Genomic DNA, 24,432 nt, shown 5'->3' with positions numbered 1-24,432 from the left:
TCCGTAGGGCTCCGGCAAGGAAAGATGGCGACTTACTCAAAATTAGATCTTGGCCCCTAGTAAGCACACTGACCAATCTTCTTTCACTAACTTTATACTCTTTCCCAGTTCATCTCGAGTTTCCAAGCCGGCCCAGAGGTGGTATAAGCAGAGGGAAGGTGTACCATAAGTGACCTCCCCCTTGAGTAGTGGAAACATATCAGTCAAAATAACTTATTTTCATTTTATCGTCCCTCCTGTGCTCGCCACAGCCATAATTCATGCATTTATGAATTTCCTGTAAATTGTGAAGTCCATAGATATGTCACACTTGCTACATATGACTGACCATCATAGACTTCACAATTCCTTCCAAACCGTTTACGTTGCGCTGTCATGTTTGTACTCTTTTTGTAGGCTGCGCTTTCCCCGTTCTAGGTATGCACACAAGGAGGTATGATAATGAATATATGAGTTATTATTGATATGTGTTGGATATGACCTGGATATGAGATGGTTTTCCTGACTGCTAGTGGTCACTTAGCATATCAAAGAATCCAGTATTATGAGGGGGAAACAGGCATATGGTCGTCTACATTTGAACCTAGACAAAACGGCAGCTCCACTGCAGGACCTAACACCCTGTAGAAGGCCCCGGTTGGAGTCCGAGCTTCAAAGGACACATTTATCTCACAAGACCTTTTGGCACCACATGACTGTACAATCAAATTAACCCCTCTCATACTGAAATTGGCCATACCATCTCTACCAAGTAGCAAGTCCATGTATGCACTACCCAAGTTGGTGTGACACCTCCCCCAAATAAGATGGTGGCCCAGAGATTAAGCCACAAGCTTATCTCTGCGCCTACCTACTCTTTCCCTGGGTAACAGTTTCCGGCTAAGATAAAGTATTTCTTTGGGAAACCCACCCTACAGAAGGTACTTTTCAAAGCATCGGCTACGTTGTCTGCTCTGTTACAGGATAAGGCCTTGGTCTCAGGGTACCCAGGGGCATAGTCCATCCCCTTAGTAACAGATTGGTTCTCCATGCGGCTCGGTATAGCTACAAGCCCCAACAAATCTACTTGATGGGTAGCTAGGGTGTCTCGCCCTGGCTTCCCAAACCATGTAGGCCCTTCGTAAGGGATAACAGAATGGTCACCAGTTTCACCCTCTCCCTTGTGTCCTGACTTCGTAGTCCCACAGAATATGGGCACAGGTGCACAAAAGCCCTCTCTTTGTCCCCTATTCTGCTGCCAGGTTACCACAGCTATGGTTGAAACATCGGTCACTCCACCTGTTCCACTTCAAGGAGGCATACATACAGTACCCTGGGAACCAGTTAATCCTGACACAGAGGAACACTCACTCACCCTCTGCCCTTCTTCACAGGGTGACCCCCTCACATTTTCACACAGCACCTCAAACATCCCTGGTTCTGGCACCGAGTCACTCTGCCCTCCCTCCCAGTGATGCGAAAACTTCAAGTTCTCAAACGGCACCTCAAACATTCTGGGATCTGGCACAGACGGACATTCACTCGTTCTCTGCCCTTCTTCACAGTCGGGCGGTCCTCTCACACTTTCACAAAACACCTCAGACATTCCTGGTTCTGGCACAGATTCAATCTGCCCTCCCTCCCAGTGATGCGAAACCTCCACATTCTCACACGGCACCTCAGACACCCCTGGTTCTGGCACAGATTCGCTCTGCCCTCCCTCCCAGTGATGCAAAACCTCCACATTCTCACATGGTACCTCAGACACCCCTGGTTCTGGCACAGATTCGCTCTGCCCTCCCTCCCAGTGATGCAAAACCTCCACATTCTTACACGGCACCTCAGACATCCCTGGTTCTGGCACAGATTCAATCTGCCCTCCCTCCCAGTGATGCGAAACCTTCACCTTCTCCCACGGCACCTGACATTCCGGGTTCTAGCACAGACGGACACGCACAACCCTTCTGCCCACTCTCCCCATGAGGTTGCCCTGCTACATTGTTACACACTATCTTTTCTATGGTAGGGCTCCTAGAAGACCTGGATAAATCACAAGTATCATCCTCCGGCATATATTTTGACAACAGCCTACCCAAATCAGTACCCAGTAACACATTAGTAGGAATGTTATCTGATACCCCCACATCCTTTACACCCTTCCCTGCTCCCCAATCCAAAAATACTCGTGCCATTGGCACCGCAGGACGTACTCCCCCAATTCCCCGCACTGTTAAGGTCTTGCCAGGAATAAAGTCCTCGGAGCTCACTAGCTCTGGACGCACAAGAGTCACCTCTGCCCCCGTGTCTCTGAGCCCCACAGTTACCTTGTTTCCCACAGTGACAGGTTGCAGATTCACATTGGAGATGTTCTCAGTGCTGGAGACGAACAACACCGAAGGTGGTGACCCCGAGGGGCGACTCCCTCCAGATGGGGGTGCAGGCTTCCTCTTATCAGGACACGTATTACTAAGGTGCCCCACTTTGTTACAAATGAAACATCTGCGGATATCTCCACGCGTAGAAGTGACATTAGCTCCCCCTCTCCCTGAGGTAGAAGCCGGCGCAGAAGAGGGTATTGTAGACTGGGTGGTGGGAAGCCGTGGTGTAGTGGTCTTCCAGCTGGATGCTCCCGTAGTAAAACCTCTGCTCCGGTCCGATTGTGCTCGGTTGGCGGTGTGGAAATCAGCCAGCTCACTCGCTTCCAATGCTGTTTTGGGCTCCCGGTCCAGCAGCCATTCTTGTACATTGGCTGGGCACAGCTACAGAAACTGTTCCTTGATGATCAGATCTTCAGAGCTTTCTAAGGTTGTAATCTCCAGCCCTCTAATCCACTGCCGGAATGCCGTCGTCAGGTGTCCCACAACTGCAGTGTAGCTCTCAGTGGAACGCTTTTGCAAAGTCCGGAATTTCTTTCGGTACACCTCAGGGGTAAGGTTGTACCGTCTCTGCAGTGCAGCCTTAATTGCCTCATAGTCCTGGTCAGATTCTGCTGGTAGCTCTGCAAATGCTTCCAGTGCAGGACCTCTGAGACCAGGGGTGAGGTACTTTGCCCACTGGTCTTTTGGTAATTGGTACTGCCTGCAAACCTTTTCAAAACTGCGCAGAAAAACATCCAGATCCCCATCTCTGTCCAAAGTGGGAAAATTCTCTGCACGTGGTTTGGGTGCAGAAGAGTCTCTTGAAACCACACTGATAGGTGAGGCACTTAACCTCTCCAACTCTGCCAGTTTTAGTTCATGCTCTCTTGCCGCCTGGCGCTCTGCAGCTTCCCTCTCTCTCTCGGCCAGGCGCTCTGCAGTCTCTCTCTCAGCCAGGCGCTCTGCAGTCTCTCTCTCAGCCAGGCGCTCTGCAGTCTCTCTCTCGGCCTGGCGCTCTGCAGCCTCCTGATATTTAAGGATAAGCTGCAGTCTGAGGTTTGCATCTGCTGAGTCCACGTATTTGAAAACAGTTTGTAGATAAGAGTCCAAGGGATCTCCAGATCTTGGCACGTCACCGACATCAGCTGCAGGTATCTCCCGTGTGACCATGCCTCCCTCAGAAGTGTTTGCAGCATCACTTTGCGCTGCTTGTTGCATATCATAGTCCACAAGCGCTTGAATAAGTTCATCCTTTGATTTTCCCCGGATGGGAATACATTGTTCACGGCAACGTTGCTCCAGAGCACTCTTGGACTGTGTTTGGTATTCCATTTATCACACCGGCCCAAACAAATGATAGCAAAAGAAAAGAAAAACAAAGAGGGGGGGGGGACTGTTGAGGTGTAAATATACTAAGTATGCATTGAGTTCAGCCTTTGGAAATTGAGAAACAATTTCTTTTTAGTGTCTGGATTAACTAGCAAATCCAGCAACACTGAAATCTGGTACCGAAAAAGATGGAAAAAATCTTTTTAACTATCCCACCGCTGTGCCACCAATTTGTCACGAACGCACTCTACTCCAAGCGTGCGCGTGACTTGGTTCTGGTGGTAAAAGGGTTAAAATTCACTATCTGTCTGCACTAGACCGGAAATAGTGATAAAAATACAAATATCCACCCTTAATACCACCCGCAATTAACTATAATGATATAACAAATATCAAAATAACGCTGCCACCACCAAGACAATTTAGAAATGGGGTGCCTTGGTACCCCAAACGAATCAGACTAAAAAAACCCACACAGTATATTTTAACACAATAATTATGTGATTTAAAATTACCAATAAAACGGTCTCTTCAGGTAACGTGAGTCTTTACCAGACAAAGGCAGAACTTAATAAACGAATATTTATTATGAATAAAAAAATCACAGTGCATACAAAAAAGATGATAAACAGATTATTTACACCAACAGATAAAATAAAAAGGAGAAAATTACAGAAAACCTAACTACTCACTGAATGGTCAAGTAACAGTTTTCTGTCCGTAGGGCTCCGGCAAGGAAAGATGGCGACTTACTCAAAATTAGATCTTGGCCCCTAGTAAGCACACTGACCAATCTTCTTTCACTAACTTTATACTCTTTCCCAGTTCATCTCGAGTTTCCAAGCCGGCCCAGAGGTGGTATAAGCAGAGGGAAGGTGTACCATAAGTGACCTCCCCCTTGAGTAGTGGAAACATATCAGTCAAAATAACTTATTTTCATTTTATCGTCCCTCCTGTGCTCGCCACAGCCATAATTCATGCATTTATGAATTTCCTGTAAATTGTGAAGTCTATAGATATGTCACACTTGCTACATATGACTGACCATCATAGACTTCACAATTCCTTCCAAACCGTTTACGTTGCGCTGTCATGTTTGTACTCTTTTTGTAGGCTGCACTTTCCCCGTTCTAGGTATGCACACAAGGAGTATGATAATGAATATATGAGTTATTATTGATATGTGTTGGATATGACCTGGATATGAGATGGTTTTCCTGACTGCTAGTGGTCACTTAGCATATCAAAGAATCCAGTATTATGAGGGGGAAACAGGCATATGGTCGTCTACATTTGAACCTAGACAAAACGGCAGCTCCACTGCAGGACCTAACACCCTGTAGAAGGCCCCAGTTGGAGTCCGAGCTTCAAAGGACACATTTATCTCACAAGACCTTTTGGCACCACATGACTGTACAATCAAATTAACCCCTATCATACTGAAATTGGCCATACCATCTCTACCAAGTAGCAAGTCCATGTATGCACTACCCAAGTTGGTGTGACAGCCGCCTTAGAGAAACATCCTGTATTAATCCCGGGTCATCACCACATTTCTTCTTTGCTTGTGCAACATTACCATGATCAGACAAAACATCAGGGTCGACTATTTACAGAAGGGGATTTAAGAGCTGCTGGACTGTGCATACTTGGAGCGAAAAGATTTGTGAGCAGATGTATTTTCAAATGTGTTACCTGTCGCAAGCTCTGTGGTATTTTTCAAACACAGAAAATGATAATCTTCCATCTGACAGGCTTAGTACAGATCCTCCCTTCACCAACGTTGGCCTCTATGTATTGGTCCTTGGTCTGTCACTACCCGACACACGAGAGGAGGCCTTGAAAACAGTAAATGCTGAGCAGTAATATTCACCTGTATGTCTAGCCAAGCTGTCCACATAGAGGTGATCAAGTCCATGGACACATCTAGCTTCATAAAAGCTCTTAGACGCTTTGTTGCCATCAGAGGTCCTATGAAACATATTCGCTCTGACAGAGGCTCAAACTTTGTTGGAGCAGCTAGAGAACTACAAATTTCTTCAAATGTGGACACTACCAGTGTAGAAAGATACCTGAGCGAGCAAGGTTGCACTTGGACCTTTAATCCACCACATTCCTCTCACATGGTAGGAGCTTGGGAGAGTAGGTACTGTAGACTTACTCATGAGTGCCGAATTACTTTCATGGCAGAAGTATCAGCCATTATTAATGCCAGACCTTTGACTCTGATCTCAAATGACCCCAAAGATCCAGCAATCCTTACACCCATCATGCTGCTTACTCAAGAGACTACCTCTATTGGTGCTCCAGCGGGAGAATTCGGCACTAAAGACCTTTATAAATGTGAATGGAGGCAAGTACAAAGCCTTGCCACCTCACTGCTGAAGAGACACTTTATTTATGTTATATTTGTTATATTTCTATATTAATAGCTGACTTTTAGATAGTTTCCAGTCTGGCTTACTTACATATGGCCTATCACACTTGGTAACATGCTTTGTCAACTGTATTTTTGTAATGGTGTAATATTTTATGTATTCTCTATTCTTACAGTTTGCATCATTCTGTTTTTCCCTTAGTTTTACCCCATCCCTACGGCTGGTTAATAAAGCTACAGACTTCAACCTAGTCTCATTTATTGACTTGTAGGAGGGTGTTTAGCTGCCTGTTGAGCTCCACATAAACCCCGGGGTGTACGTGTAGTGAAGACACTGTATGGCGGTGGACGCCCATTTTAAAAAGATTTTAGGAGGCAACACTTCAATAGTGTTGCTGAAATGCCTCCATAGCGAGGCATTCAGAGACACCGAACACCAACCCCATTAAAATAATTATGCAGTGATGTTACCATCAGAGGAACCATCCAGTTCCAGCAAAATGTAAAAAAAAGTCCAAATAGAATAAATAAAATAAAAAAATAAAGTTTATTATTAATAAAATAGCAAGTGCTAAAATTAGAGCTGTATCTTCCCAAACTTCTTGACACAGAAAGTGTTAAAATAAAAGCATTTCAAATACTCAAGGGGTGTCTAATTTTAAAAAAATGAATGGTTTTAGACTGACCAAAATGGGGAAAAACACACTTCCCAAATGTGGCTTTTTAGCCCCCAAACACCAGACAAACCGATGCATGGGTGGTATCACTGTAATCAAAAGATGTTGCTGAACACATATTGGGATGTACAATTTTTTACATAGGCTGGTGGTAAAATTAGTGCATAAAAGGGGTTAAAATACCACCATTTGAAATACCCTGGGGTGTCTAGTTTTCAAAAATATATTGTTTGATGGGGTAAATTGAATTAACCGATTTCAAAGATGCCATGGCCCCCCCCACATTATGCTGTGTTCCCCCGTGTGCCCCCCCAATTGAAACGCTATACTAAATGACCCGGCCCACCGCCGGGAAACTGGGACATTTCCCGGTGTGCCGGCACACCAAGCTGCGGGGAACTCTGATCTCTGACAGCTGGAGGGTGTATGCGCGATGGACTCCATGAGATAATGGTACAATGCCAGTTTAGCTGTTATAATTTTGAAATCATCTTTCAATTGTGGACTTAAAAGAGATAAGTACAAATTATGTAGTTAAAAATGCATGCGTAATGCGTGTGTATACATATATATATATATTTATATATATAGTGTAAATGTAGCGTTTTATAATTGCCCCCCTACTTTGGTCCTTGGCCCCCCATGTGACCCTCCTAAATATGAAAGCTGGAGACGCCACTGATTCTATCCAAACACAGTATTTCAGTATTTTTTCCCCTGGGTACATGAAATTATTGAAACAACTTGTGATTTGTAGTTAGAAAGACCCCCCGAGTACAGGAATACCCCATATGCATGGGTAGGGCATGTCTCTTTGGCACTGCAGGTTCAAAATTGGAACACGCGCATTACAGTTTTTAAACATGGAATTTTTGACAGATCAGTTTGTTGGCTCCAGGTCTCATCTGAGACACTGTAGACATCCCATATTTCATTTTAACCCCCTAAAACTATATATTTCCAAAAAGTAGAGAGCTCAAGGAATCTAGTTAGGGGCATATTGGCCTGCCCATGCAGGCACCTGGGCAGACGGCAGCAGCACTCCCGCGATCAACACGTGGGGCATTTTTTTGGGATGCCGTACCTAGTATGCTCCGCAGGTACGTCCCAGTCGCGAAGGGGTTAACATACTTATGTAAAACTCACTTGCCAATTAATTTTAGAAAGTTTGTAAGCCTAACGAAAAAAAACAGGCATATCAAAAACACTGGATTAATTTTCATCTAATGAGGGTCCCATCTAATTTTTATGAAAATGGAGTGTTATCTATCGATACCTTTATAGCAACCTTAAAGCGGCATTGATTTACTCTGTGTGACTCCTGTGTTTTTGAGCACGGCCTCAATATTAAACAATATTTAGAAGGAGTAAGCTTTTGCCGATGCATAAAAGACTGCTGTATTGAGTATTTATCAATCTCTACGGTAAATTAAGTCTCATCCAATAAAATGAGATAAAATGGTTCATTTTTTTGATTAACCTTGTTATAATGGTCCCCTTCATACTATAATGCCTTCTCTTTTAGTAGTGTTTGGTGCGGGCCCTGATACATGGTATCTATCACCAAGATGTGTGCTCATTTGAGTGAAGGCATAAGGGATCACTAATATGTCAGTTGCTAGTGGGACTAAAACGTGTTGCATTCAGGGCGTTTATTTCTGATTTAATTTCATTGTTACAAAGTACATAAGGTTGAAAAAAGACCTAAGTCCATCAAGTTCAACCTTTCTACGGAACCTTCCTACTCTTGATCCAAAATAAGGCAAAAAAACCCTAATTAAGCTACTTCGAATTCTGCCATTAGGGGGAAAATTCCTTTTTGACTCCAAAAGGCAATCGGATTTCTCCTTGGATCAAGAAGCTCTAAAATATTAATTCTATTTATATCCCTGTATGTCATGCCTTTCTAAAAAAAAAAAAAAAAGCCAGACCCCCTTGGCAGTGAATTCCATACCTCCATTGTCCTCACTGTAAAGAATCCATTCCTTTGAAGTCTATTAAATCTCCACTCTTCCAGTCTCAGAGGGTGACCTCTTCTTTGTACATTTCTGTTAATGAACAGGTGACTGAAGCGCTCTTTATATCAGCCCTGCATATATTTATATAATAATCATATCCCCTCTAAGATGCCGTTTCTCCAGTGTATATAAGTTTAACTAGTATCTACCAATCCCCTTATTCATTTTGTATCCCTCCTTTGCACTTTTTCTAGTTCCGTAATGTCCTTTTTAAGGACCGGTGCCAAGAATTGTACCGCATATTTAAGGTGAGGTCTTACCAATGATCTGTAAAGAGGCAAGATGTTATCCTCCTCCCGTGAAATCCTTCCACGGTGTTCCTGCCTGGGGCCATAATACCGTATTTGCTCGATTATAAGACGACCCTGATTATAAGACGACCCCCCAAAATCTGAATATTAACTTAGGAAAAAAAGAAAAAGCCTGAATATAAGACGACCCTAAAGGAAAAAAGTTTTACCAGTAAATGTTAATTCATGTAAACTATTTTTTTTTAATAAAAGCTATGATTGAGAAAAATATTTTTTTTGTTTTTATTTCTTGTATTTTCCAACCTGTCCCCCAGTTACGCACATCTGCCCCCAGGCTTGCCACTCCAATATGGCACTGTGGCCCATGATATGCCTTTTAACCCTCTATATGCCACTGTGCCCCATGGTATGCCTTTTGACCCCCTATGTGCCACTCTGCCTCCAGAAATGCCTTATACCCCTATATGCCACTCTGCCTCCAGAAATGCCTTATACCCCTATATCCCATTCTGGCATTTAGGGGGTTAAAATGCATATTATGGGGCAGAGTGGCATATAGGGAGGTATAAGGCATTTCAGGAGGCAGAGTGGCATTAAGGGAGTTAAAAGGCATTGTATAGAGCACTCTGCCTCCAGAAATGCCTTATACCCCTATATGCCACTCTGGCATTTAGGGGGTTAAAATGCATATTATGGGGCAGAGTGGCATATAGGTGTATAAGGCATTTCAGGAGGCAGAGTGCTCTATTAAATGCCCCCTTAACGCCACTCCAGAAATGCCCTATGCCCCCATTTAACACACACACACACACACCCTATACCCCCATTTAACTAACACACACACACACACTCTCCCCTCCCCTCCCCTCTCAGCCCTCTCTTACCGGTGCTTCCAGCCGGGGCAGCGGGTTGACGTCGCCTTCTGCTGCAGCCGGAAGGAGGTGGAATTGGCAGCGGGGGTTTGTCTGCGTCCGTCGCGTATACTTTCCCCGGCTGTCAGAGATCAGAGTTCCCCGCACCGGTGCGGGGAACTCTGATCTCTGACAGTCGGGGAAGGTTTGCGCGACGGACGCAGACAACCCCCGCTGCTAGCCACACCTCCTTCCGGCTGCAGCGGACGTTGTCTACGCGGATCGCGTAGACGTCAACCCGCTGCCCCGGCAATACAGCAGGAAGCACCGGTAAGTGTGTGTATGATGGGGGGGGGGGGACAGGAGGATCCAGGTCCCCTGCAGCGGTGCGGGGGATCTGGATCTTAGTCTCCTAATCAGACTCTATTTGAGGTCTGATTAGAAGACGACCCCGATTAGAAGACGAGGGGTATTTTTCAGAGCATTTGCTCTGAAAAAAACCTCGTCTTATAATCGAGCAAATACGGTAATATCTTTAGAAGTCTAAGTGAGTTCACTTAGTTATTTGTTTTTTTATGTGTATGCAATATATTGCTATATGATTGTGTAGTGTCCTGCCATTAATTTATTGCTAATATATTTCTATGTATTTTTATATGAATTATTTATGTAAAGGTGCTTTTCACTTCTTTTCTTATTATGGTATAATAAAAGATTTTTATGTGGGTATATTAATCCCACATTTTGGTTTGCAATTTATTATTTATTAAAGTCAGAGTACTGTCCACTAACCTGCCAAACATGCTATACTCCCAGATACGAGGGAAATTATGGAAGGATGAAGACGGGGGAGGCAGTGACATTTGGCCCCAAAGTGACACTGTAGCTCCTAACAAGAGACTCGGGAGGCGGGATGCATAGCAGACATAAATGAAAACTGCAAAAGGCATACAAAAGATTACCGATAACATCCAGCAGATGGCGCTGCAAATCCACTTGACATAAATGGCAAAGGCCTGTGATTGAACCATAGCGAGAACCAATAGACTGAATAGGGTTGGTTGGGTGCGCTCCTATATAGCTGACTGCCTGGGGATTTTGCGTTAGTCAGCTGAGTAAGGGAAGTACTGCATGGGTGTCTCGCGTCGGGTGAGGGAAGCTTCTACATTTCATCTCTTCTATATCTTGTATTAGGAAGTTAGTTTTCAAGACCGTAACTAGAAGGAAAAGAAACATTTGCTGAAAGATCTCCAACGAAGTGACTTTTAAAGTAACATAAAGGATCGACCTCCCTGCACCGTAAATAGAGGTAAGAGCCGGTTTCTTCTCGTATGTTCCGCAGAATCGTTATTGTGTGCGGCTGACATGTACTAATTTCACGCACTTATATAAAATGACTATAGCTGTTTCTTAAATGTCACCTTCTAGGCTAAACATTCGAATGCCGTTTTGCGTAATTTTTCTTTCGTAACAATCACAGGGAATAGACTCGGGTAAATGGCTTTCGTGGGGAAACGGAAATTTTATGGCGAAAAATAACTTGGTTTTTTTTTTTTTATGTAACTTTGACTGAGCCGCGTTCATTGAGTAGGGCATCGTGTCGCTGTGGAATTGGTTGGAATAAGTTGCTTTCTGCGGGGTGCCCAGTGCGTGTGACAGGCTGTTTGGTGGGTTACCGGCTGCTGGATACTAAGCTAGGCCTCAACCTACACCAATTTTCGAGGCCTGTGCCGTAGACAAGTCCGGGCTTGTCCTGTGCGATTGGGAGGCGGGACTGCCTGTCTGTCGTACAGGGGGTGTGGCGCTGTCAAAGTTCCCTGGTTGATTGACGAGGCGGAGCTGGCAGGCAGGACATTTCAAAGATAGGCGTGACCTCTGCATTCTGCGCAGCTTCCCATTGGTCGGAACTATTACGTTATAATACGCCGTTGTATAACCTTAAGGACGGTGTCCATGGCGCCCTGTTTTATGAAGACTTTTTGCTGTGTGTCATACGCAATAAATAAACCCAGTGCCATTAGCCCTGTTGTATTAGTATTTTTAATTGGGGCATATCCATAGTCTGTCTCTCGTTGTTGCCCCAGTTTAAGGGTGAAGGGGTAGATTCTCGGTCACAGCCCGGAGCTGATTCTTTCATATTGAACACTGATGTGATCGTATCTAATACTCCTTAATTGGTGCCTTTGCTGCCAGTATGGTTGATATGCCTGCTTCAACTGTCATTGACTCCATTACGTGTATGCTTAATTAATGACAAATCGAGCTTTCCACGAGGACTGTCATTAGAGCCATTTTGTACACAACTACATAGACGTGATGGGCCATTAAAGGGTTAATAGTTAAAGCGTCCCTGGGTCAGCTCGGTTAGACGGTTCCTAAATTTGGTGAAATCGGGTATTGTGTGCGCTCATTGTTACAAGCCAAGTTTTAGCATACTTGGCACTACTTGTAACTGCTATATAAATGTTCCTACAATATTAAAAAAAAAAATCTTAACTACATTAAATAACATACGTAATCCCACTTATTTACTTTTTATTTTCTTCTAGATGATTGATACACTTGTAACATCAGAAGCTCAGGACCTTCTTTGCCAGCTGAACTCACTCTTGGAGCAGGAGCTGAAAAACCAGCCCAAGGCTTGTGGCTTGCGTCTTATCGAAACTGCTCACGACAATGGCCTTCGGATGACTGCTAGACTTCGTGATTTTGAAGTGAAGGATTTGCTAAGCTTAACTCAGTTCTTTGGTTTCAGTACTGAAACGTTCTCTTTGGCTGTAAACCTTATGGACCGGTTCTTATCAAAAATGAAAGTGAGTGCATTGTTAGCATAAATTTAGTGTAAAGGTCAGATTAATCACTCTATATGTGTGTGTATATAAAATATAAATATATTATATTTAATATAAATTAGCTTTTTTTTCTCTCCTAGATACAACCAAAGCACTTAGGCTGTGTTGGACTCACCTGTTTCTATCTCTCTGTAAAAGCAACAGAAGAGGAAAGAAATGTTCCTTTGGCAACAGACTTAATAAGAATTAGCCAGTACAAGTTCACAGTATTTGACATGATGAGAATGGAAAAGATTGTTTTGGAGAAGCTGGGCTGGAAAGTGAAAGCAACCACTGCATGCCATCTCTTACAGCTATACCATTCCCTTGTTTATGAGAACTTAACTATTGAAAGGTAATGTATGTTGTGTGTATTTAAAATTGTAAATTTAAAAACAATGTTCAAGCAGTTTGCTTCAAGCGGGTTTTTTACAAAAAAAACCAAAAAAACCTTGCTACAGTTATTTTGTTTCCATTTAACACTTTTTCCCACTTTATTTAGGAAAAAGCTCTTTATGTTGGAGAAGATTGAAACGCAACTTAAGGCTTGTCACTGTACAATTGGATTTTCAAAAGCAAAGGTAAGTGGAGTGAGATAAGAGATGTATAGATGTGTAGCATTTATTAACTTTAATATGAGACAGTTCAATACATTAAAATGGTGATGAAATGAATTGTGCACTCTGGAATTATGACCATAACGCTTTCTTTTATACACAGCCCTCTGCGCTGGCCCTGTCTGTATTGGCACTTGAAGTTCAGGAACAAAAGTTGTTCGAACTTAACGATGCAATAGAGTATCTTCGAGAATATTCAAAGGTAACAAAATGTTTCCAGCGTTTGCTATAATGTGCATCCATTGAAAGCTTAAGTTGGAGCTTCTGCTTTGTTGGTTCCTTGCGTCTTGTCCCAGCATGGGGTGACTGGTTTATATCATGTACAATATCCACAATCCTTCTCTGGCTTGCACCATTCCTGACAGTTTCTAGTAGTTACTGCTGAAGAGAAGTGTGTGTATCTTTTCCTATATCAAACTTGTGTGTTTTTTTTTAGCTAAAGCCCAATTTGTTTTCAACACCGTTCACCTCATTATATGGTACACCTAGGAATGTAATCTGGTCTGTTTGTCACAATGCAGTGTGGATAACTCGTTACTGACATGGTGCTGGCTACTTCATCATACATTCTTGGTACCCATTATATCTCAGATGTGATTTCTGAAGCCTCTTGACAAAATGTCACCCTTAATCTTGATGAGGACTTGCACATGCAGTAGCAAATATCTAAAGTGTTAACCATATAATTGTAAGTAGAGGTTGTCTGTTTTTTTTTTTCTTTTAGTACCCATGTTTTTCATTTCTCATTGGTACCTTGTAAAACAAGTAATTTGTTGTTTCTGTTATAGATCAGCTGTAGAGATTTGTTATGTTGGAAGGAACTGGTATTTAAGTGCCTGGCAGAATACTCTACAAGCAGATGTTCCAAACCAAATGTCCAGAAGCTCAAATGGATTGTGTCTGGGCGCACCGCAAGGCAACTGAAACACAGTTACTACAGGATAGCACATCTCCCCACAATTCCAGAGTCGGGTTCCTAAAAAAATAATTAAAATAAAGGTATTTTAAGGAATACATTGTAAAACATTTTCCTGTGTTAAAAAAAAAACAAAACCTCATACACAGGTTGTAATTTCTATTAATAGTAGTAATTTCATTATTTATTTATTTTTTTTACCCTTTCTACAGGTCAGAACATTGAAGCAGTTTTATGTTCTCAATTTATAGACTATAGAACATTTGCATGGAATACACAACTGTGAAGGAAATCTGGCAGCTGGTGTGAATTTCTCTAACTAGTTAAGAAGAAGAAAAAATAGGGTCTTTATTGGAAATATGCACAGGACTAAGGACTCCTTAAACTTGACATTAACTAGTAATACATACAATTAAAACTAAAGTATGTATCTAAGTTGGCTCTTATGCTGAACTGCTTTAGCATCTACATTAACTATGTTAAACATATCAAAACAATGCTTTTGCAATGTAATGATACATATTATCTTGTGTTTTTTTTTATATAACCTCCTAACCTAAGGTTGCAGAGGATTAAAAAGGCATGAATTCAATTTTAAATGGAATCCATTTGGGGTTTTAAAAAGTGATTGTGCTTTTTAATCCAATACACTACACAACGGGATTTGCAAATTTTTATCTGTAAGACTTGTTTAGTGTTTAAATGACCTTAGAGGTTATATAGAATATGGTGGGTTGAGTCCTGTGCACTATATTTCACCACAAAGTAATGCACTTTATTTGAAATACACTTTAAGTATTTTTACTCTGTTTTTAATACATGTGTCAAATAACCTGTCGGCTTACTGTTCGGTATCGGGGGGCGCGGCTGGGTTTTCCGAAATGTTACCAGGTTATTCGACTCATCATGGTACACGGAACCTATTTATTTTTGTCACCAGGGCTATGTAACTAATTCATTTCAGACCATCTACCATAGTCAGAGGTAATGCTCAATAAAGTGTGAATTCTGTGAAACACTGGTATCTTAAGTAGTGGAAACATTTGTGTGGTTTTATTTCCTGGTGTGTGTGCTTGGTGGTTTTTTTTTTCCCCTCTCCCTTTCTTTCAACCCCCTTACCGGCTGTAACTGTTGTTGTGTTGACATCCGACCCCTTAAGGAAAACTGGTTGTCCATAAACCCATTAACCCAATCCATTGTGAGCCTGTACGGGATTTGTTGTGAAGATGGCTTATTTATTTTTAAAATGACGCTACGGAACATAAAATTAAAGAGTGAATAAACAGGAAGTCTGATGCAGCATGAAACTGGTTTTATGTAATGTGAAACAATGCATGCCCTGTTTAACTGATTCAGAGTAGGTAAAGTAGCCAGAGGGACTACCAAAAGTTGGGCTATGTTTAGCAGAAGTGCCTTTGTACAATGCATTAAGAAATGTACCTTTCAATAAACATTTATTGAAAAGCAGAAACTGAAGTCGGGTATTTGTTTGTTCTTGGTATATACTGTGTGAGCGGGTCTTAATGTTTTTCAATCTTTTCTAGCCATTTCCGTTCTCACCTATGTGTCTGACATAATTTTCCAAGGGTGGATTTAGGAGGTATGTCCTCCAGATTAATTGATATAAAATATGCCGTTGGAGGTTTTTGTTTTTTTCCTCTGTGCGTAGTGTCGCATCATTAAAAGATGCAGGATTGAGGTCTGGGAAAAACCTTTGTTGCTGTATATACAAGTTAAGGGGAAAGCTGGTGACCCTAAGTTTTTGGGATGGTTAAATATGTTGCAGAGGCAAACATAATTTACAATCAAGGATCATGTTGCTGAGTATTTAACTCATAGCTAGAGATAAGGGACCTGAACATAAACTAAGATGGCTGCCTTGGTGATTGCCCATCTTTCCTCACTATCAAGGCATTTCAACGACACCGTTAAAGCTTAGGAAGCGACTGATTACAGCAACACAGTTTAAGCTTTCTAAGCTTGTTTAATGGCATAACGTGCCAGGTAAGTCAATGGTTGTGCCTGGCACATCACTGGTCGTTAAAAGGTCCCACCACAGCACTTTCATTGTGTTGAGGTCTGGACTTTGACTAGGCCATTGCAACACCTTAATTCTTTCTTCTTGGGCTCATTGTTCTGTTGCATGACCCAATTTGGTCAAGCTGTTAGATGGATGAACTAATATTTGACTTTAGAATACTTTGGTTTACAGAGGAGTTCATGGTTGATTCAATGACTGCAAGGTTCTCAGGTCCTGTGGCTGCAAAAGTCCAATTTATCACCCCTTCCCCCAACGTTCTTGGTAGTTGGTATATGAGGGTTAATTAGGAGAGGAGTCCGGTATGCAGGCTAAGAATACTATGCCGTCCCTGGAAAGGTTAAATTGGGTAAAAGTCCAATATGTACATGTACAACAGCAGAAATCCTTGAAACAAGCCGTGGTCGGGGACCCCAGAATAGGAGCGATATTCTGTAAAATAAGCTGTGGTCAAATATAAAAGGAACCAAACGATACAGGAACTCAGAGCAAATACACCAAGCAAGAAAGAGACTGAAAGGTAAGCTAATTAAACGTTCCCAGGCATGGTGCCGCAATCGGGAGCACGACTGTTTCCTGCTCTGGCATGCACGAAGCTGATGTCTTGACAAGTGGGTATTCAAGTGAGGCGCTTGGAAAAGTGTGCTGACAGGTCCCTCTCCTAATGCGGGGTCTCCAGACAAGCAAAGGACCAGGGCGACCGAGATGCTTCTAATGAAACGAGCAAACCAAGGCGGGAGCATGCACCTCTTTAGCTGGTTTCCAGGATCTCTTAACAGTCTTGTCGCCTTTTCAGTGAATAAAACATTGTAATTGTCCTTTGTAAATTCAATACCTCCTCCACTTTGTATTCTTCCGGTTCAGGTGGGGGGGGAGACATGTCTTACGGACAGGGTTTTTGACCCATGGCTTTATTAAAGACACATGAAATACAGAATGAATTTTAAGAGATTGTGGAAGATGTAATTGATAGCAAATGGAATAAGGCCCTATAAACCTTGGACCTAACGTCCTTGTGGGGCTGAAACTTTTAAGATGTTTCGTGGCTAACCACACCTTGTCTCCGACCCATATGTTGGTGCTGGAGACTGATGTAGTTCTGCAAACCATTTATAGAGTTGAGCTTTTGTCAATGTTTTGCGAATCAAGGCATAGGTATGTGTGAGATTACGCATAGTGAAGGAAAAAAAATAATTTGATCTGCTCATTTTGTATGTTTGCACACTGACAATCAGTCTATAATTTTAATGGTAGGTCTGTTTGAACAATGAGAGAGAGAGAGAGAATAACAACAAAAAAAATCCAGAATAACTCCCTTTCTTAAAGGGAGTGCTCCTAGTCTAAGCTTATCTGTATAAAAGACACCTGTCCTCAGAAGAAATCAATCAGATTCCAAACTCTCCACCAGGGCCAAGACCAAAGATCTGTCCAAGAATGTCAGGGACAAGATTAAAGACCTACACAAGGCTGGAATGGGCTACAAGGCCATCCCCAAGCAACTTGGTGAGAAGGTGACAACAGTTGGTGCAATCATTCGCAAATGGAAGAAGAAATCTCCCTTGGTCTTGGGGCTCCATGCAAGATCTCACCTCGTGGAGTTTCAATGATCATGAGAACAGTGAGGAATCAGCCCAGAGCAACACAGAAGGATCTTGTCTATGATCTCAAGGCAGCTGGGACCATAGTCACCAAGAAATCAATGGGTACACACCACACCGTGAAGGACTGAAATCCTGCAGCGCCCGCAAGGTCCCCCTGCTCAAGAAAGCACATGTACAGAGCTGGGCGAAAGTGTTGTGGTCAGATGAGACCAAAATCGAGCTATTTGGCATCAACTTGCCGTGTTTGGAGGATGAGGAAAGCTGCCTATGACCCCAAGAATACCATCCCCATCATCAAACATGGAGGTGGAAACATTATGCTTTGGGGTGTTTTTCAGCTAAGGGGACAGGACAACTTCACTGCATCAAAGGGATGATGGATGGGGCCATTTATCGTCAAATCTTGGTTAAGAACCTCCTTCCCTCGACCAGGGCATTGAAAATGGGGCTTGAATAGGTATTTTAGCATAACAATGATCCAAAACATACGGCCAAGGCAAGAAATGAGTGGTTCAAGAAGATGCACATTAAGGTCCTGAAGTGGCCTAGCCAGTCTACAGACCTTAATCCAATAGAAAATCTGTAGAGGGAGCTGAAGGTTCGAGTTGCCAAACGTCAGCTTCGAAACCTTAATGACTGCAAAGAGGAGTGGGACAAAATTCCTCCTGAGATGTGTGCAAACCTGGTGGCCAACTACAAGAAAGTGATTGCAAACAAGGGTTTTGCCACCAAGTACTCAGTCTTGTTTTGCAAAGGGGTCAAATACTTATTTCACTGAGTAAAATCCAAATCACTTGTTATTCTGTCTCTCACTGTTCAAATAAACCTACCATTAAAATTATAGACTGATCACGTCTTTGTCAGTGGGCAAACGTACAAAATCGGCAGGGGATCAAATATTTTTTTCCCTTCACTGTATGTGCTCAATAGCAGAAGGAACGGTACCAAGAATAGGAGAACCGAGGACCATGGACGTATTGTAATCGTAGCAGGCAAACAGCGAGGACATTTTAATGGAGCTGTGGATATGATTGTTATAGGCAAATTCGGCTAATGGGAGGAACTGTGCACAGTTGTCCTGCAGGTAAGTAGAAAAACAATGTAAATTTGCTCATAGGTTTGATCAGAGCATTCCGTTTGACCATTACTCTCGAGGAGGAATGCCGTAGAGAGACATCGTTGGACGTGGAGTTCTTGACAAAAGGCCTTCCAAAAATGAGAGGTAAATTGGGTTATGTGAGAATGTTGGAGGGAGAGGAATGGTCACATAGAGCGTTCCAAATGGATTGGATTGAGACCAAAAAATTGCTAGGTTGAAGAGTAGTGCCAGTGTCTTCTGATGGAGTTATAGGTTTATCTGCCATACGAGAAAGGCGTTGGCCTGGCCATTGCGGGAACCTGGCTGATATGTAATGTGCAGCTGGCTTGCCTTGGTTGAAGACGTTTTGGCTGAACGTAAATATTCCACATTTTTTGTGATCAGTGAAAACGGTAGTGGGGTAAATTGCCCCCTCAAGAAGATGTTGCCATTCTTTCAAGGCCAATTTACTTGGTAGTTCCCGTTCACCCTCGTTATAGTTACATTTGGATGAAGTTTTTAAGAAGAAAGAAGAAGAATTGTTTATTGCTCTCCTGTCTTTGTGACAAAATAGCTCCCACTGCGTAATCAGATGCATCAACCTCCAAGGTGTACAGTTTAGTAGGTTCAGGAAGTATCAGAAAGGAAGCCATGGTAAATTTTTTCTTTAAAGCTTCAAATCCTGCTTGAGCTGCATCAGTCCAACATAAGGTAGCATTTTTGGAAGTAAGGTCTGTAGTCAGCTGTATAATTCTAGAAAAGTCTCTAATAAATTTGCGGTAAAAATTTGTAAATCCCACAAAGCATTGCACCCCTTTCCTGTCAGTGGGTGGAGGCCATTGCAGAATAGACACTGACACCAAAACACACACACCAGGACAGGCTCTGCCACCCCGACGCCCAAATACACACACCAGGACTGGCTCTGCCTAATAGACACCCAAATACACACCAGGAAAGGCTCTGCCACACAGACACCCAAATACATACCAGGAACGGCTCTACCACACCGGGTGCGTCTTATACAGTGGTTGTAGATTGCAGTTACTACGGTACTTCAAAGTACCTCCTGTCATGATTAACTCATATAACGTAGTGGATGCATGGAAGGGTAACCCAGCAGAGGTGGTTAGTTTCTTTGTTTAAGCATTCAATGAGTTAATCTGAGGTTGATTTAATGTGTTTCTTTGTGAATGCCCTCTGTATCTGTTCTGGCTAGAGGTGTCATCTTCCCAAAGGACCCCTGTGGTGATTCATGGCCTAACAGATAAGGACCCTGAGTTATAAGAATTCCATTCCTATCTTAAGTGGAGGGGTTTCCATCACCTTTACCCCACCATAACTTATTGGCACATCAAAGATGGGAACCAATTCTTGGAAAAGGTGTCATATAATTGGACATGTGGTCAGAGGGGTGTTTTCTTGAAACAGAGTCTGATTTAGGGACAATGCAGCGACCTCAAAGCAGAACTCCATGATATACTCTGATCGGAACAACATCGTAAGAAACCATCTGGACTTAAGGAGTTCCCACAGGCCTGCTTATTGGATAAACTCGTGAGTGAGGGTCCTGTGTTTAAGTCCTATTGTTTTTAAGAACTGTTTGCTGTTTTACTTTTATTTTGTATGTCTTGTTTTTGTAATTCTGGCACTGTGTAATCTTTGTCTTTTTGTTATTAAAATATTCAAAATCCAAGTCTGTCTTTGGGCTCTAGTATCGATATCCACAAACCCTAAGAGAGGATAACACGTTACCATATTGTTATTAAGTTTTACAGGATATATATATATATATGTTAGTTGCCCGGGGTGGGTTGATATATATATAGAGATAAAGGTTCTAATTCGGATTTCTCACGAATCCGGTATCAAAATCGTGAGTGGTGGCAGACTACCTGGGGGAATACAGGCAGGATTTGGGGGTTAATTTGGTATTGCTTATGCCTTGTTAAGGGGTCAAGTTAGTAAATCCAGAGGCCTGGTGCTATTAACCCCTTCATGCCCACGCCCTCCACACAGTCACGGCTTGGCAAGTAGTCCTGACCGTGACACCTCCCTGCAGTCACACTGACAATCGGCCCTGCCCCTTTCCGATTAACAGTCTCCCTGCAGTTACACTGAAGATTTGGCCCCGCCCCTTTTCTTATAGCGTCCACACGGCTAAGCAATTCATCTAATAGTAACTAAAAAAATAATATTTGGGCTGCTGAAAGTTAGGGGAGGTGGGGGTTAATTTAGGGGCAGTGATGGTTAATGGGGTCTTTAAGGTTAATTTAGGGGCAGTTATGGTTAATGGGGCATTTAGGGTTAATTTAGGGGCAGTTATGGTTAATGGGGTCTTTACAGTTAGACTAGCTTTGGAAGGTGCCGGTGTGGAATCTGCTGCATGAGACAGGCCAATATGCCCCTAACTAGACTCCCTGAGCTGCCTAGTTTTGGGAAATATATAGTTTTAGAGGAATAGAATGAAATATGGGGCCTCTACTGTGTCTCAGATGAGACCTGGAGCCAACAAACTGATCTGTCAAAATTCTGTGTTTGAAAACTGTATGCGCATGTTCCAATTTTGAACCCGCACTGCCGAAGAGACATACCCTATCCATTATTATGGGGTATACCTGTACAAATACCTGAATACAAATCACAAGTTGTTTTAGTAATTTCACATACCCAGGAAAATAAATGTACTGAAATACTGTGTTTGGATAGAATGAAATTTTACTGCAATGTTTGGGACAGACTGGCGCTAAAATGGTTAAATTAAAAGTAAAATGCCCCTAGTAAAATACTTTTGGATGTCAGCTTTCAAAAAATATATACTTTTGTTTAGCAGTTTTTCTTTTTCTGGCCGCTATTGGGGCGCAACTCCCAGCATATTACATCTTTATAAAATCTTGTTTAGAAACTGCGATGCGTGTCATTCATAGTTAACCTGCCAAAATAAATGAAAATACCATGCGTATGTGGTGTTTCCAAAAACAGGACACATAACAATACATTTTTGGCATTTCTTTTCCCATTTGCACTGGTTAAATACAGTTTTTATAGGTGAAACTGTAAAAGAGTTCTTGATGTTTATCGCCAATAATGACTAGAAGTGGAATAGTCTCGTGAGTGATGGGCTCCATCTTGACAGGGCTTCCGTTGACCATCTGAATGTGGATAGGGTTAGGTTTCAACTGAGTAGGAATAGCAATTGTTTTGGCTAAATCACTATCCAGAACGCACCCACTATCTTTAGTCCACTGTAAGGAAAGAGATATGGATAAATAGGGGGTACATACTTGGGGTACTTTTCGTTTCCTCTGAGTGTGGATAGACGAAAGCTTACCCTCTTGATGACATCAAAATCATATATTTTTGAAAAATAGACACCCCTGGTTATTTTAACTATTAATATGCACACATTTTACCACCAGCATTTGTCAGTTTCCAGTAGTATTTTTTGTGTTTTTTTCCCACACAGTCCACGTTAGGTATGAATTTACAGCTCCTGGTATATGTCACTGCCAAACAGCACCCCAAAATTTGTTCAGAAACATCACCTGAGTACAGTGATACCACCCATGCATGGGTTTGTCGAGTTATTTGGGAGGTAAAATGCTTTTATTGGAATTTAGACATCTGGTCAGTCTGTGCCCATTATTTTTGGGACGCCTTTGAACCCAGCCAGAGGGTCTGGAAGGGTAGTTGGAGGGTGAAACACTCCACCACTTCCTAAGCACTCTTTATTCCCTTCTCTGCACCCGGGATCCTCTTCTTCAGGACCCACTGCTGTATCTGCTGCAAGGCAGACAAGGCCGCCCCAAATGTCCCCACAGAAGTTCCTACTTCCCAGTCCCTGTCTGCAGTCACACTGATGATTAGCCCCGCCTCTTTCTGCTTCCCAGTGCCTCCCGGCAGTCACACTGATGATTGGCCCCGCCCCTTTCCTTATACCGTCCGCAGTGCTCAGCAACTCATCTAACAGTACGTATAAAATTAATATTTGGGCTGCTGAAAATTAGGAGACGTGGGGGTTAATTTAGGGGCAGTTATGATTAATGGGGTGTTTAAGGTTGATTTAGGGGCAGTTATGGTTAATGGGGTGTTTAGGCTTAATTTAGGGGCAGTTATGGTTGATGGGGTCTTTAGGGTTAATTTAGGGGCAGTTATGGTTAATGGGGTCTTTAAGGTTAATTTAGGGGCAGTTATGGTTAATGGGGTCTTTAGGGTTAATTTAGGGGCAGTTATGGTTAATGAGGTCTTTAGGGTTAGGTGGGCCAATTTTAGATTTGGGGGTGCTCGAGTTAAGTCTTGCCTAGGGCAGCACAAAACCAAAATACACCACTCCCAGGACTGTTACAGTCAGCTTTTCAGTTGGCACCGCCATCTTGTGAGTGTCAGCAATATCACTCGCTCATGGCGCTTGTGGTTGCTCTTCAGAGCAATCATAAGATCGGGGTAGGAGGATTGTGTTGCTGTCAGCAATGACGATTATGCTAAGGAAGCGATTGCTGATCGCTTCCTAAGCTCTGTTTTAGCTGGCCACCGCCATCTTTTTCGCAGGAGGGCTTTCCTCCCAATGTCCACAGCCAGCCTCACTTGTGAGGCTCCCTTGGATGCTGCAAAGCCACTGATGGCGGCGAAAATACTGCAATCTCAGCAATTTAAAAACAGCCCATACACGTACAGCTTTTGTTGTGAAGGGGTTAAAGTTTGCCTCTACCTGCCTTAGTATTTTTCATATAATGTGCCCACCTCCTGACACTGTTGTGTTGTGAAACACTGCCACATTAGTTACTGTACATATTGGCACTCCAACAATATCTCGGTGGGCCCTAAATAGAGCATGTTAAATTAAATGAATTGAAAGTCATGTCACTGATGAAACTATGCATGATGCAGGGCCTGCTAAACCTTTCTTGCAGTGAAATATACCAGGAACAGACATTTATTATGTACAGTGGATTTATAGATTAGAAATAACAACTTTGCTACCAAATTCCAATAAAAAAGAGCCATTTACTCTCCTTCGCAGCCCCACACAAGGGGATGCATATTAACCCCTTCAGTCGCAGGGGCTTTTTTGCCATTTTAAACCATATATGTAAGTTTTCTTAAGATTCCCCTTTTTCCGTGTTTGGTTTACACACACAAATTACACGTTTTTCAGAACAAATAGAGATTTCATTTGAAACCATAGAAACATGCACATTTTTTTGCAATTTTCTTAGAATTTCTTCTACACTTTAGGTGTCTGTTGAACAATGACCAAATATACGTTCGGCAACATCCCCTGCTTACAGTATAGGGCTAAACACATAATCGACTAAATCAATAATAAACGAAAATGAAAAAAGTTGTCAACGATCTTCATTATAGATTAGTTGGTCGTTCGATTAGTTGATCTGGGTACATCAAACAGCTGCTACTTTGGAGCGACAGACTGCAGGCTGCTGTAAGATATGTATTAACTCCCTCCCACCCTTAGGTTTGATCCAGTCCCCAGTCTCTCTCTCTCTTTTCCCAT

At 42.5% G+C, this 24,432-nt stretch overlaps 1 protein-coding gene and 1 pseudogene across 1 annotated transcript; one reads left to right on the top strand and one right to left on the bottom strand.

The window, feature by feature from the left end:
• Nucleotides 1–850: 850 nt before the first annotated feature.
• Nucleotides 851–3,668, bottom strand: LOC149282566 (uncharacterized; annotated as a pseudogene).
• Nucleotides 3,669–12,388: 8,720 nt separating this feature from the next.
• LOC149282565 (cyclin-G1-like) lies at nt 12,389–14,267 on the top strand. Its single transcript, XM_089498048.1, has 5 exons — nt 12,389–12,652; nt 12,772–13,025; nt 13,173–13,251; nt 13,391–13,489; nt 14,076–14,267. Exons 1-5 carry the CDS (start codon nt 12,389–12,391, stop codon nt 14,265–14,267), a joined length of 888 nt encoding a protein of 295 aa, XP_089354174.1.
• The last annotated feature ends 10,165 nt before the right edge of the window (nt 14,268–24,432 follow it).

Source organism: Sceloporus occidentalis, unplaced genomic scaffold (assembly GCF_023333645.1).
Source record: "Sceloporus occidentalis isolate IW3139 unplaced genomic scaffold, rSceOcc1.0.p SCAF_112, whole genome shotgun sequence".
In the NCBI taxonomy this organism is placed as follows: Eukaryota; Metazoa; Chordata; class Lepidosauria; order Squamata; family Phrynosomatidae; genus Sceloporus; species Sceloporus occidentalis.
Note: the sequence above shows the minus strand (reverse complement) of the source record. Positions and strands in the feature narration are given on the sequence as shown.

Coding starts and splice junctions, on each gene's coding strand:
- LOC149282565 (XM_089498048.1), top strand. CDS start 12,389: ATGATTGATACACTTGTAACATCAGAAGCTCAGGACCTTCTTTGCCAG. Junction 13,026..13,172: donor GAGAACTTAACTATTGAAAG/GTAATGTATGTT, acceptor CACTTTATTTAG/GAAAAAGCTCTTTATGTTGG. Junction 13,490..14,075: donor ATCTTCGAGAATATTCAAAG/GTAACAAAATGT, acceptor TTTCTGTTATAG/ATCAGCTGTAGAGATTTGTT.